The 14004-nt window shown below is 48.3% G+C and overlaps 1 protein-coding gene across 7 annotated transcripts in view; it reads right to left on the bottom strand.

Moving 5' to 3' along the window:
* The window catches only part of Brinp2 (BMP/retinoic acid inducible neural specific 2), a 103037-nt gene that overhangs the window by 35856 nt on the left and 53177 nt on the right, over positions 1-14004 (bottom strand). For 6 of the 7 annotated variants that reach the window (XM_048809988.1, XM_048809987.1, XM_048809985.1 and 3 more), the window contains one exon: positions 8412-8752. In XM_048809988.1, coding sequence (XP_048665945.1) covers positions 8412-8677 — 266 coding nt within the window. In that variant the 5' untranslated portion in view covers positions 8678-8752. Of the gene's footprint in view, positions 1-8411; positions 8753-14004 lie in introns of those variants that run through there. The other variant, XM_048809990.1, reaches the window with a different exon arrangement.

Raw genomic sequence — 14004 nt, forward strand, 5'->3', positions numbered from 1 at the left:
GCCCTGGTCTTTGGGACACACACGCCCTTCAGTGGACACCCTCTGGTTGTCTCCTCCCTCTTGCTGTTTGCCCCCTTGACTGCGCGTCCTCGGAGCCTCCTGCCCACACAGTCCAGGGAAGTCTCCTCGAGGGGCTTCACTTAGGGTGGGGCCAGTCGGGTGGATGGGCGAGGTCCCGTTGTCTTTAGTCTGAGGCGGGGGTGGGATTGTGGGATTGGGGGACTGGGATCCCCATCTCACACTGAGGTCCACACCTTCCTCTGCAGGCCAGGTGGCCGTCAGCAGCCGGTGCACATCGCCTGCTTCTGATCCTGGAGGAGGAGAAGGGAGGTTCCTCTCATGTGCCCCCTTACCACGTCACAGACCTCAGCCCACATCCGAGAGCGTCCCCTCCTGGGGCTCCCCTGAGGGCCAAGCTCCCTGGGGCCCAGCGGTGCCCCCAGCACTGTGGAGCGGCCAGCAGCACACCCAGCTGCTCCCTAAATAAGGTGCTGAATGAAAAAAGTCCACGCCACGTGCCACTTACTGTTCCAAGTTCCATGTACTGAAATAATTTTCTTGTGGGAGATGTGGGAAGCTCTGAGGTGGGAGAAATGTGGCAGAAGCTGAATAAAGAAAAAAAAAGTGAGAATCTCTGACCCAGAAAAAGCTCTTCTCTTGAAGAGAAAACAAAACAAAACAAAAAAAGAGCACATGACTAGCCAGTGTCCCCATCCGCCTGCGTGTGCCGTGGCAGGTTCCAAATGTGGCCTTCCTCGCTCCTTCCTACAAGTGTGGGTCTCTAAGTAGCAACTCATTCATGAATAAAATTAATTATTTCTCAAATCAAAAATTAATCCTCTTTTTCTCTGCTTGACTGACTCAAGATCTCTCCATGAAATCTCCTCTGAAAACAAAGCCCATCTTCCCCTCTCCCCCGAGCCATCCTGAGCTCCCTTCACTTCTAGGACATTTTTACTTTTACATTTTTATTTTCTCCTCAGAGACCATTTCTGCAATCTTATCTCAGACTAGGCTGGCTAATCTGGGTGCAGCCCCAAAAGATGGAAAATACTGGGGGCAAAAGTCATCCTGTCTGGGGGAACTTGAGACCGCCATGCTGAGGTTCATTCTGACCTAGCACCTAGGGTCCACATCTGTCCATTGGTCACTGAGAAGGTATTAAACGTCTTCTCCTTGGTGCTCGAGGTGCTATATTCCACTGTGTTTTCAGGTTTGCCTGTTAGCACTCAAAATGGATGTTCATCCCCCCAGGAAACAGTCGAAGCCTGTTGTTTTCATCTTTTGTATCCTGCTATAGAGCCCAGAAAAATGCTTTGCCCAAAGGAGGTGTACCACAAATACTTGTGAGAGGACCTCATGAGCAATTCATGGTTTGCAAAGTTATTCTTGATTCAATTTTTTAAGCATAAATGATGCTAGGTTTTCATTGGAACCGTGGCCTTATAGGATCTTAAAGCACTCACCTGCCATTTTCTCACTGGGTGAGTATTTACACTCCATTTTTCCAAAGTAGAAATGGAAAATGACCTTTGGTCCTACCTGCCCTAGACACATAACTACTTTTACTTCATATTATTTACCCCTAATGAGGGAAAATGGTCTGCCCTTCTGTGTGAGAGTTTTGGAAATTGTACCCTCGAAAAAACTCAGTGTCAGAGACATTTTGGGCATTTTGGAGAAATAGGATAAGGATAGGAAAAGGAGGGACTTTTTGGCCTTCATACTACAAGCATGGGGCTGACTGCTCTGTTCCTAGACCACACCTTTTTAAAAATCAGAGCATGGGAATTATGCAGAACAGTGGCTCTCACTGCGGCATATTCATACATGAGTCTAACACACCTAACCACTTCTGTACCCCCGATATACTGCGGCTGTGTCTGCCGTGCCCCTAAGAGAGCCGCCAGCCACCGGTCAGGTTTCGCCTGTACATGACCCTTTAGTTTTCAGTACAGTAGTCTAGCACTTTCTTCAGGTGGACTTCTCTGGAAGTTTCATTGGGACAAGAACTCTATCCACCCGGCTCCTAGTCTCCTCTCGTAATCTAGTGAAATCATAAGCAGAGCTGGCCATGAAGCCACTTGTTGAAGGAACGACTCCTCCTCTAATTGCACTCTTGAACTGTAGCTGTTTGTCTAGGTGCCCTTTCTCCTGGCTTTAAGAGAGCAGATCACTTTTCCACTTAGTTCTTTGTGCGTCTCTGTGACAGGGATTTCGTGTAGTCTGTTGTGCTGGTATGTTTCTATGCCAGGAATGACGTGTCTCCATAACCAGACCAGGATATTCTGGTTCTCATCTTTCAGACACTTCTGCAATGAAATTTCTTGGTGAAGGGCTAAATCACCTTAGCCAGGTCTACGATCTAGAGTAGTATTTGTGTGTCAGTGGGACGGCACCAGCACTGGACTCTGGATTAAAGCAACTTCTAACCACTCTGTTCTGTCCCTCTCCTACCTACTCACACCTGTGGACTGGGAAAGAGTGTCAGTGACCAGACCTGCAAGCCTATCCTTGCAACATTGACTTGAATTTGGCTCTCTCTCTCTCTCTCTCTCTCTCTCTCTCTCGAGCTGGGAATTCAACCCAGGGCTTTGTGCATGCTAGGCAAGCACTACCACTGAGCTGCATGCCCAGCATTTTGTTCTCATTTGAAGCACAATATCAGTTGATGAACCATTTCTTTCCTGTCCTGACAAACTCCCTCGCAGCTAAAATGGAAATCCAGTGAGAATTTCAGAGATCAACTGATCAACCGGTTTTCTTGGATCCTGGTCATCTCTCCTTCCTCCTCCAACCCATCCACCTGACAACCCTGGCTTCCCGGGAGGAGCTCTGCAGTCACAGGATAACACGCCTCTCTCTTGCTCAGTAGCTGTGGCGAACGTCTAAGAAATCACTGGGATTTACCTAAGCAGACTGAGGTTGTCTTTGGTTGCCTTTTATTTACGTGGATTGTGATCTCTTAATTGGAGATGGTGCCTCTCCCAGGGCTCGCTGTTTATCCAAATCAGTATCTGTTAGTGGGTGAGACTTGGTCCGGATGATAAGCCGGCTCTGGAGCTCCTCCCGTGATTGCTTCCACAGCTGCTCCCGCTTCCTCACCTCCCCATCTCCCAGGAGGCACCCACGGGCTGCTCCGAGGCCCTGCAGCTTTTTCTGCTTTTAAACTTTCCCCCCAGCTGCTCTAAGTACTCTGACGAGTTCATGCGTCTTGGTACTAATAACTCCTAAATTTAACCTCCCCTGACTTCTCTCCTCTTTCATTTGTAACATCCCCTGTACATCGTCTCCTGCCTCAGTGCATGATGGGGGTGCTGCCTTCCGGGCACCTTCTCTCCTCCTCCACCCTGGCCTTTCCTGCTCCCTCCCCATCTCAGCAGGTCTCCCAGGTCTCCGGTACCCCTCAAACTTCAATGCCGCACTGGGCCTCAGGGAACCCTGTTCAAATGCAGATTCTGACTCTGTAGGTCTGGGGCGAGGCTTGGGGTTCTGCCCTTTTAACAAGCTCTCAGGCCCTGCTGCTGCTGCAGGTCCAGAGACCCCCCCCAGTGAACAGTAGGGATCTGATACTCGGTTCTTTCTATTTCTCACTTCCCTCACACTTAAGGTATCACTACATCTTATTTTTCATCCTGTCAAATTCCAAACGGATGGTCTTTCTTGAGGGTCATTGCTCTGGAGCCTGCTAGAGAGTTTTGTTGCCCTGATAACTGCGGCCATTCACCCCACCCTCAGATTGTACCCCCACTTACCCCGAACCCCCTTGTCCTTCAGCTTCGCTCTGCTGGGTTCTTAAAATTGGCAAACTTTTCCCAGAATACAATGTCCCCTTTTGTCAATGGAGATATCTATTTAATTTCTTTTTCTGATTTGTTCCCAGAAGACTTCTAACGTATCCCCAGACCCTCCCTTTCCAAAACAAAAAGGTAGGTAGAACTGGAGGTCATGAGGACCGAGGTCAGTATTCACACCCAGCCTTGCTTTCCTCCCAACTGCCATATTCCATGCATTGTTCTGTATGATTTCTAACTTTCTCGATTTTAATTTATTCTTTCCGAGTTTTAAGTGTTTCATCATAGTGGCTTGGATTTTTTCCAATCCCATGATTATCTCTCTATTAAAACCTTAATACAAAAAGAAATAAAAAAAAAAAGCCAGACTGCTCATTACTTTGATTTGTAGCAAAGAGAGAATGGAACATTACTGCTAGAGTGTTTCGAGAAACCATATTTACATTTGCATCAGCTCAATTTAGGTGCCTGATTAGGCTGCGTGTGATGATGAAGATGCACTTACCAGTCAAAAGGAAGTGGCGTGGCCCCGAGTAAGGAGCAGGAGACTCCGAGTCAGGAGCCCTGAGTGCTATTTCTGGCTGTGACTGGCTAGTCTCTGACCTTGAACAACTCTGTCTCACTGCCTTAGACCCTAATAGCCCCTATCTGCCTTGTAGCCCTGCTGTGAGGGACTGGTTCCTCAAGCATTTATTGTAGTGGGGGCTAGGGAGGGGGCAGTTGGGGTCACAAATGGAACTGGAGACAGGATCTCTACTGAGAGCTCTTACCCTAACCAATTAGGAGATGGTGTCTGAGCAGTGGGCTGATTGCTCAGCTCTTGGTCTGATGGGGCCAGAGGACATGTGAGAGGCTGATGAAGATCAATGGAGTCATAGAGCTGCTGGGTGAGATGCCCAAGCCCGTCCTGTTCTTTGGGAGATCCGATTGTCTCCTCTTAAGAGCACCACTTTGAGCTTGTGCACTTCATCCCCGGGACCAACCAGGGCGCCAACAGAGACCAGTCTCTAAGCAATCCTGACGTTAGGAGCAGGAGTGTGACTCATGGCAGCTCTAATATGTGCAGGAAACCATCTTGCTTCCTCCACCAGGCCTTGCAGCCAGTAAGAGCACGCCCCAGAGAGGAGTCAATCGTTTTGCAGTTGAATTCCTCTCCCAGTGAAGAGCCAGATTGAGGGGTAAGGGTTAATGTGCTTTAAAAAGGCAAACAAGAGAACAGTTCTCCTAATATAGATGGTCAGTAGACAGTGCAGTAAAGACACCACCCCTGGTTCCCACTGCATTCCCATGCTTGCATAGTCTAGTATTTATTGAGGACAATCTAATAATAAGTAATATTTACTAAGCACCGTTTTAAGCGCCTCACATCAATTAGCTCATTTAATTACCCCATCCATCCATTAGATGGGCACTATTATTATCCTCACTTTATGAGTAAGGAAAATGGGAAACAAGGAAATTAGGTAATTGTGCTCCAGATAGAACCTGAGTCCCTTGGCTCTAGATTCTTCACCCTGAAGCTCCTTCGCCGACTGGAATACAAACATGTTCAGGAGAGCATGACGCTCTCTAGGGGCCATGGTCAGAGAGGCTGGAGAAAGTCCAGAATGACTAGTCACCTCCTCAAAGCCAGAGCTCACCCAGATTTCCAGCTGAGAAGGTAGAACTGGGGGTTCAATATGAGAACCTTGCCGTACAGTGGGTGAAGGGCCTCTGTCCTGTGTGTGAGAGTTTCAAGTGATTCCGCACCAAGGATTCCAGCCCCACAGGGAGGTCTCACTCTTTTCTACCCGAGTCCAGCCCCATTGTCATACAGAAGGCACATGGGGATATCATCTGATTGCCAGGTGCCAAAAGCTCCCTTAAAGAATGAAATGAAATGCTAATTCAGCCTGAGACCTGTTATCTCTTCAAAAAGCATTATTGGTATTCTCTGTAAGCTTCTTGATTCCCCCTGCCCTTTCGGATAGTAGGAGAAGGGTTAGGGGATGACTCCATATATATTTTGCCAGTTTTCTGTGCCCTGTTTGAGTTAGTGTAAGCAAGGTCCTGACTTTGCCAGAGGCAATTGGCCCTAAAGACCAAGGAGAAGGGGTAAGAGAATTCCCAGTGGAATAACACAGACAGTGCTACGTGTGCTTACGGGACTGCCGTTTTGCTTAACAACCAAAGGCAAAACTCCCAGAATGCTCCTGGAGCAGTGGTGTGTGACCATCCTCTCTCAGTCCACCAGGGTCACAAATCAGAATCCTGCATTCCTGTCAGAATGACTGGTTACTGTTTCCCCAAGTACAGGTTCATGTGCAATAACTGACCCCAGAGAAACAGAATGGCACAGCGTAAGAGCTTGTCACATTAAATGATCAGAAAACCATTACCAACTGATAGAACGGTTGATGGTGCAGAAGTGATTACGGACGCTCCCCACAGGCCTGCTCCCAGCGGACGCCCAGCCGTTAACTGGCTGTCAGGCTGCCCAGACATGGGACTGGGGCTTAGTGACAAAAAAAAAAAAAAACCTACTGAGGGGAGGAGGAGGCTGATGGTTCCTTCCCTGAGTTCCTGAAGCCCTCTGGAGCGGGCAGGGGTGTTAAGATCCTCAGCCTGACTTCACTTCCAATACACTTTAAAAAATTATTTTTGTGACAACAATGTTTTTGTGAGATTTGGGATCCACCAAATATTCTAAGGTGCATTGAATTTTATTTTACTAGACAGGAAGAATTTTCTGCTTAGCACATCCTAGAGTAGATTTTCTGATCCCAGCCCCCTGCCCAGTGGGATGGAAAAATAAATTCTTTGATAAGGGAAGGATCACTCTGAATTTGCCTTCTTAGCAGACTGTGGGGGCACACGTCTAGATTCTTAGACATTTACTGGAGGTGGGGTTCTCGCTTGCTCCGTAGCTCTTCTCATCTGCTTCCACCTGAGCAGGTGTGAAGCTGGCCTCTCCTGTCAGTGGTTAGATGTGCATTTGTGCTGCAGGTTTTGGAGGATGACAAGGACCAGAGCCACTGAAGCAGGAAGCGTGAGCCACAGTCCCTTCCTGGACCAGACTGGAGCCAGCACAGTGTGAAGGAGAGGCGGGCAGGCCACGCCTGAGCTCAAGACTTCATTTCCATATACCTCTGGACCCACGAGGTACCAAACCCTCAAATATCTGTGTCTGCCTCTTTGTCTGCCGTCAAGTGTGGAAATTATGAAACAGGCCAGTGCCCTGCATAAACAGCTGTTCTCTTACACTTTGGGGATCTTTAGTGCTGAATACTCCTAGAACTTATTTCTGAGGCCCTGTCCTAACCTAAATAGGTTGCCTGGTTACTGCACATGTTAAAATAACTCCCAGAAACAGAAAACTGTCTCTACTTTAAGAACTCAAACTCTGAAGTCTGACTAGTTGGGGGCTGATCCTGTTCCACCATTGACTTGCTGTGTGCTCTTCAGCAAGTGGCACAACTTTTCTGGGCCTAAATTTCCTCATGTTTAGAAAAGGGAAAGTAATTGTTCTTCTAACAAAGGGTTGTTGGAAGGATCCAGTGGGGTGATTTACATAAGTCACACAAAGTTCGCAGAGATCCCAAACACTAGTCTGCTCACAGGATTGAAAATGCACGTGCTCAAATGTTAACAATAGCCAACTCCAGATGCTAAAAGAATGGGTGGTTTTGTGTTCTTGTCTCTTTGTACTTTTTCATGTTTTCTCCACTCCCCCCCCTTTTTTTTTGCATGAGCAACTAATTTATAATTAAAAAATAAATATCTTTGAACAAAGAAAGTTCAGTGAAGCTCCCAGGGTTATGTGAAGATCTCTCTTCTGCAGACACAGTGAGGAGGAAAGGAGCATGGCCGAGGGGCAGGTGGGCAGAGGGGTCACGGGGGAGTTTGCAATCAGGGATTCACCTGTGGAGGCCCTGGGCCCTGCAGGGCCACCCAGGGGGAGAACTTGGAGGAGCCTTCTACTTCGGAGGCCCTGGCCCAGCAGCCCGGAGTAGATACCTGGCTTATCCCACATCAGATAGCCCAGCAGGACTCAGTGTTGACTTTCAGCTTCGAGGCTCCTCGAGATGGGACTAAGCAGCTGGAAGGTCCAACCCATCTCCATGCACAGGCTGCTGGGCCTGCGGGGCTGACAAGGGCGGGGCAGGTCTGCCCCTGACCCCACAGAGCTCTGCAGACCCCCAAGGCCAGAGCCTGAGTGTCCCTTCCTTCATTTGCATGTCTAAGTAATTACACTCATAAAAGTATCTAACCCATTAGTTAAAACCCGGGCCCCAGTGTTTGACTCTGACCTCCTACGGCAGCTCGGGCCACATGCTGACTCCATGCCGCCTGATTTGTCCTCAATTTATAAGCAGCACAACCTATAAATAGAAACCCTTTTGCTAAGTTCCCCAGGAGGCATCGGCAGGCTCTCCAGCTTGTATGTGTTTTCGTCTTTCTGTTTTAAAAACCAACATGGTGGCTTCTTTTCCTTCCTGGTGTCCTCCAGCTGTCACCTCTAGTTCAGTTGGAGGGCATTCTGGCTGCTGTCACCGTCGGGCCAGCACACTGGGCAACCTGCCTGGTTGTGTTCCGAGGGAGGAAGGCCCCATCTTGGTCCCTGAGGTCCCCACTCACCTGTAGATCCTGTACCTGGTGGTGAATCCCTGCCGGTAGCGCTCCATGAAGTCGGCATACTCTTGGGCGCGGTGGAAGGGGCCCCGGTCTGTGAGCAGCCAGTCCAGGGGCGGCTGGCCAGCTGAGGCAGCATGCTGCTCTGGGACCACGGCGGCCACCGTGGCCGAGACGGCCAGCACCCAGCCGGGCAGGCCCAGTGCCAGCAGCGCTGCCCATGGGGCCGCCAGCCAAAGCCCTCTAAACCGAGTGCCCCACTGCCACCTCATGCTTCTCCGGGGCGGTTGGTTTCTTCATTCTCTTGCCACGCTCTCCCACTCTGCCGCTCTTCCAGGGCTCTGGAACTAGAAAGGCAAAGGGACATGTCAGGTGGGCACCTGGTGCTACCCTGGGGGCCTGCGTTCAACACAGTTGTTTTAGGGCCCATATGGAAATCTTTTACCCTAGTGACACCCGGGTGCCCGGCCTGGAGCTAAGCACTCCAGGTACATCATCTTACTTAATTCTTCAAAAAGTCCCTGAGAAAACACTATTGTCATTATTTTAGACATGAGAAAACGAGGCTTAGAGTGTCCAAGGCAGTTGCTCAAGTCCACTCACGCACAAAGTGATAAAACCAGAACTCTAACTCGGGGTCTGGCTTGTAACCTTGATGCCATATTGCTTCCATGCTTCCTCCTTTGACTCACCCCAACACCATCTCTTTCTGTCTTTCTCAAAAGCATTCAACAGGTTCCCATAGCCGCCTCACAGACTGCAAGTAGCAACCTGTTTTTCCAATGGAGACTGGGAGGGCAGAAAGGTAGTCAAGTCTGATTGTTGCTATGAAGCTGGGTGACCTTGGGCCAATCACTCTCCTGTCTGGGGTGCATGTAGCCTCTAGAAAATAAAGAGGTTGGCTACAGAATATCTAAGCTCTCTTCCAGGGTGGGACTTCCATCTGTTCTTTTGTTGAAGGCTAAGCAGGGATGGAGTTTGAATGGGATAAAAGACTGCCATACTGCCATCTTTGGACCAGGTCCACACCTGCCAGGGTATCCCTGGGGCTCCCTCTCTCACGTGCAGCTGAGAGTTACAAAGGCCAGAGCCACATCTCACTCTTGTCTCCTTCTGACTAGCCCCCAAGAGCACAGAGCAGCCCCAGACTCCCTCCATGAAGCAATGAATGAGGGCATGCCCTGGCTTCTCTGAGTTGGAGGAAGACACCAGGAAAGAGGAAGATTCTGGGCTTGGTAGTTCCTGGCTGCATCGTCACTCACCACAGGCCTGATTTCCAGGGCTGTATATTGTCTAAGGACAACTAGTCACCTTTATCAACCTCGAGGCAGGTGCAGGCATCATTCAGTACTGTGGAGCTGCCTGGAATTGTAATCACCCTTCAATCTTTAATTTCTAGCGCATGCTGTCACAGTGCTGTCCATGTCTTCTCGCCAGCATCACTTCAGTGTGTGCCAGAATGACTTCCAGCCCCCAGTACCTGTCATTCATGGCTGGAGGACCCTCTCTGGCTGCCAAAGCCCAGGGACAGGCTCCCTGGGGATAAGGCAAGGGGTGTAAATTTCCTGGCACTTCCAGACAGGGCAGGCAAAGTGGACTTGACCACCTGATCCATGCCCCTTTCCAAGTTCCCCAGGGTTCCCAGGATCAAAGGGAATCTTGAAGGAAGTGCACAGACACTGGATCCAGGTCTGAATCTTGGAACTCCCAGCACAAGGTTGGCCTGAATCTGAGCGTTTGTACAGGACACTTTCAAGAGTCCCTGCTCATAAGAATGGAGGGACAGGAGCATGAGGGCTGGACATTCAGAAAGTACCCTCCCCTCCAGCTGGGAGGAGGTAAGCACCTACTGCATGGTGGGTTGTTCTTAAAAGTCACTTTCATTCTCACTGTAAGATTTTTTATGTAGGTTTTGTTATTATTATTGTAAGTTCACATTTCACTGGGACTCAAAGGGGGGGATCTATGGAAAACAGTGGTAGGATATAAACCTGGATGGGGCTCCCTGTTCAGACCTTGCCAAAAAGTACTGTACTGCTTACGGAGCCAGAGCAGGCAGCAAGAGAGACCCCTGCTTAATGAACTGGCTGAGAAGGGGCTGAAAAATAAGAATGATGACGGATCTTAAAACAGGATAAAAATTCTAATAATTGAAATAGGCTCACAAATTGGACAAGCAGGCCAATGAAATAGCACAGCTCAGAGAGAAGCTTTATATATAAAGAATTTAGTATACGAGGGAGAAAAAATGCACCACAGACTAATTGGGTAGGGATGGAATATTTTATCCATATATTGGGAACTTAGTTCCACTTGGATTAAAAATTAAATATAAAAAATAAAATCATAGAAGGAAAATCCCCAAGTGTTTTTTTTTTAATAAGCATGCATTACCAGGAAAAAGAAAAAGTGATTCAAAACTAAAAGGAGGAATCATCCTTGCATATGGAGGGAGTAGGCATCTTTTATATGGATGAAATCTGATGAGGATGCCCAAAGTATTTCTCATTTAATCATTCACATATTCATCTAATGAAGACCCATAAATTAAGAATTCTTAAGTGCCAGGCACTCTGCTAAGTTTGGACAATATAAAAGCAAGGGCTCGTTATGTTACCTGAAACTCTATTATTAGTGATTAATTCCTCATATAACACATTGCTCTGTCTTTTAAAGGCATATTGATGGACAGTGGGGAGGAGGGCTCATTTGGGAGGCTACGGCTATTTGACACAGGAAGCCAAAGCAGTACACACAGGAAAGTGGAAATGCAGACATGGGCAGCAGGACATATGGAAAGCAGGGTCTCAGAGTGGTCCCTCAAGAATCCCACGTCCTACGGTGCATGCCTCATGCCTCATACGACCCACTCCTGCCGAGTGTGAGCAGGGCCTGTGAGAAAGATGAGATATCACTGCTGTGATCAGGTTAATAATCAGCCAGCTTTGAGTTACCATGTGATGCTTGCCAAATGCATCGAAAAAAGTCCAGGAAGATTAGACTTTAGATGGTGGTGATGGCATCCAGGACAAAGACTTATGGATGACTTTGAGCAATATTCTGGGTAGGCTTGGCTGAAACAGGTGAGTCTTTAGAAGACAGTGAAATGTCAAAGAGTCAAGTTCAAACTGGCCTGCAAGAGAACAAAAGCCATGCTGTGTCCTGCCTGTGTCTGACACAGCAAGGAATTGCAGGTGGCCTCTGGGAGCCGAGAGCTATCTAGCTATCTCCGTCCAATAGCTAGCAAGAAAATGAGGAGCTCAGTCATATAACTGCAAGGAAAGAAATTCTGCCAACAACGACGTGTGCTTAGAAGAGGACCCTGAGCCGACAATGAGAAGCCCTTCCCTGGCAAATACCTCAATTCCATTCTGGCAAGGTCCTAAACAAAGGACTCAACTAAGAATCTAGCTCTGATCCACCGAAACTACAAGATAATAAACTTGCAATTAATTGTTTTATGCTATTAAACATAGCATATTTGTTGTTTGCGGTAATTCATTGTACAGCAACAGAAAAATAATGCAGACACATACAAGATAACTACACCTTCTCCCATTAGGGCCTAAGGCCTGGCCATGGAGGATTCTTGCTCCTTGAAGAAAATGAGCTGATATTCTCTATATGAGAAAAAGCTTGCATGGCAGATTCTTGAGCAGAGTGATATTGATCCTCTTCCCAACTGGGCCATCACACCACACCCTCCCTTCATAGCTTACGGACCCTTCAAATTTGGAGGTCATCTCTCTGTTCTTGGCATTTCATCTCACAAAGAGTTGGCCCTTACATGCATCTAACGCCTCAACTCCATGCATTATGTCAGGGGGCACTGTGGGCCAGGGACCGCTTATGGCCACACCTAGTCACTTAACCTCAGGGCGCACTGGCCTCCCAGGCTCCAAGAGAGATGGAAGCCATCACCTCGCCCAACAGGCCAGGGCTCCTGGAGACAGGTGAGAGCACTCGTGTGAATCTTGGGAAGAAGGGAGCTATATTAAGTGCGCTTCTTGTCATTCTTTGTTTGTAATTATGCTTTTTCAGAGCTCACAATGCGCTGGGACCTGCCTGGTTATAGGAATATCAGCTTCAGAATCAAATGGTTTTGATCGCTGGGCCGAGTCTGCTGAGCGCAGCAGGAACGTCTGAACTCAGAGCTCGCGCCCCCCTCCTGAACCTGGCCCTGGAATCACCTGCTTCATTGGTTTTCCTCAGGATCTGAAGACATTTTGACTAAAAAAAAAAATCAAAAATTAAAAAAAAATAAATCTCTTTTTCAGGAAGAGAAGTGTTAAACAGGGTTCAAAACTTTCTTTAAGATAAAATTTCTAGAACGTGTTCCCTCACCTTAAAAAAAAGACAAAATAATTGCTGTGTTGACAGTTGTATAAAAATCAGGCTTTTGAAGGAGAACAGCTTTTGGCCATTTCCTGTTTATTCTGTAAAATAATATCACTAAATTTCGGAACGGCAACCTGTCAAACAAAGTTGAACTGTCTCGTTCTCAGGACGTCTGGCGGCACCCTAACGTGCACAGGATGAAACAGTTGGCACCTCCCACGTCAGGCTTCCGTTTCCCCCCTGGTCCTGGGGCCCGCAGCGCAGGAAGGCCCCGTGTCCCATGTTAGCACATTAACAGGAGGTCCCGCTAGTTCCCTGACCAAAACGCCACGAACGGACTTCCAAAAACCAAATGATTTCCTTTACTGTCACTGTCCTTGAGGCCGTGTTCCACCTAGGCAAAATAATACATTGGCTTCACACCAGAGATACGAGTGAGACGAGCGTGGGTTTTCCTTGGCTGAGTGCATTAGCTCAAATCTGCTCTTTAAGCCATGAATTAAGTGGGTCACAGTTTTGTCAATAGAGAAGATCAAGTACAGACCAGGTCACGTGGGCAACAAGCAGTGCGGTCTTCAACATGGTAGCGCTTTAGCCAGGCTCACACTGTCACCCGGCTGAGATTTTAGGGGTTCTGTTGGGCCCCCACCCCCACCATGGCTGGCAATCTCCTCTCACACTCAGTGTGTCAAAAGAGCAATTAGGATGCGGGCCTGAGCTGCCTGTGCGCTCACTCTTGGCAAATAAAGTGGAAACAGAGGTTTCCTCAGTGAAAATCATCCCAGGGCTGGGGCGTGGCTCAGAGAGAAACCACGTGCCTGGCCTGGTGAAGTTCCATCCCAGCAACACACACACACACACACACACACACAGAGAGAGAAAACTATTACAGAAGAGGGGCTGTACCTATGGGTGTGACAGTATTATTGTAATTAATTTAATTACTAATGTTGCTTATTACCAACCAACACCAGCATAAGTCATTGAATGTCTGTGTGGCAGTGACAGCTTATTAAACAGATTATAAAATTATCCCCTGAAGAGGTGAGAACACTGAGGCTGGGATGTGGATGGTGAAGTGCGTGTGGTCACGTGTTTCAGTGGCAGAGCCAGGTCCACCCACCCCTGGCTGCAGCAGTTACAGGACTTACAGCTATGAACACGGTGGCCCTGGCACTCACAAGCTGGTCCCCTTTGGCCAGGCACTGTCCTTCGGGAGCCTCCTTTCAGCCATCAGTAAGTTGATCTATGGGATGACATG

The sequence above is a fragment of the Marmota marmota genome, unplaced genomic scaffold, assembly GCF_001458135.2.
Source record: "Marmota marmota marmota unplaced genomic scaffold, marMar, whole genome shotgun sequence".
Lineage (NCBI taxonomy): Eukaryota > Metazoa > Chordata > Mammalia > Rodentia > Sciuridae > Marmota > Marmota marmota.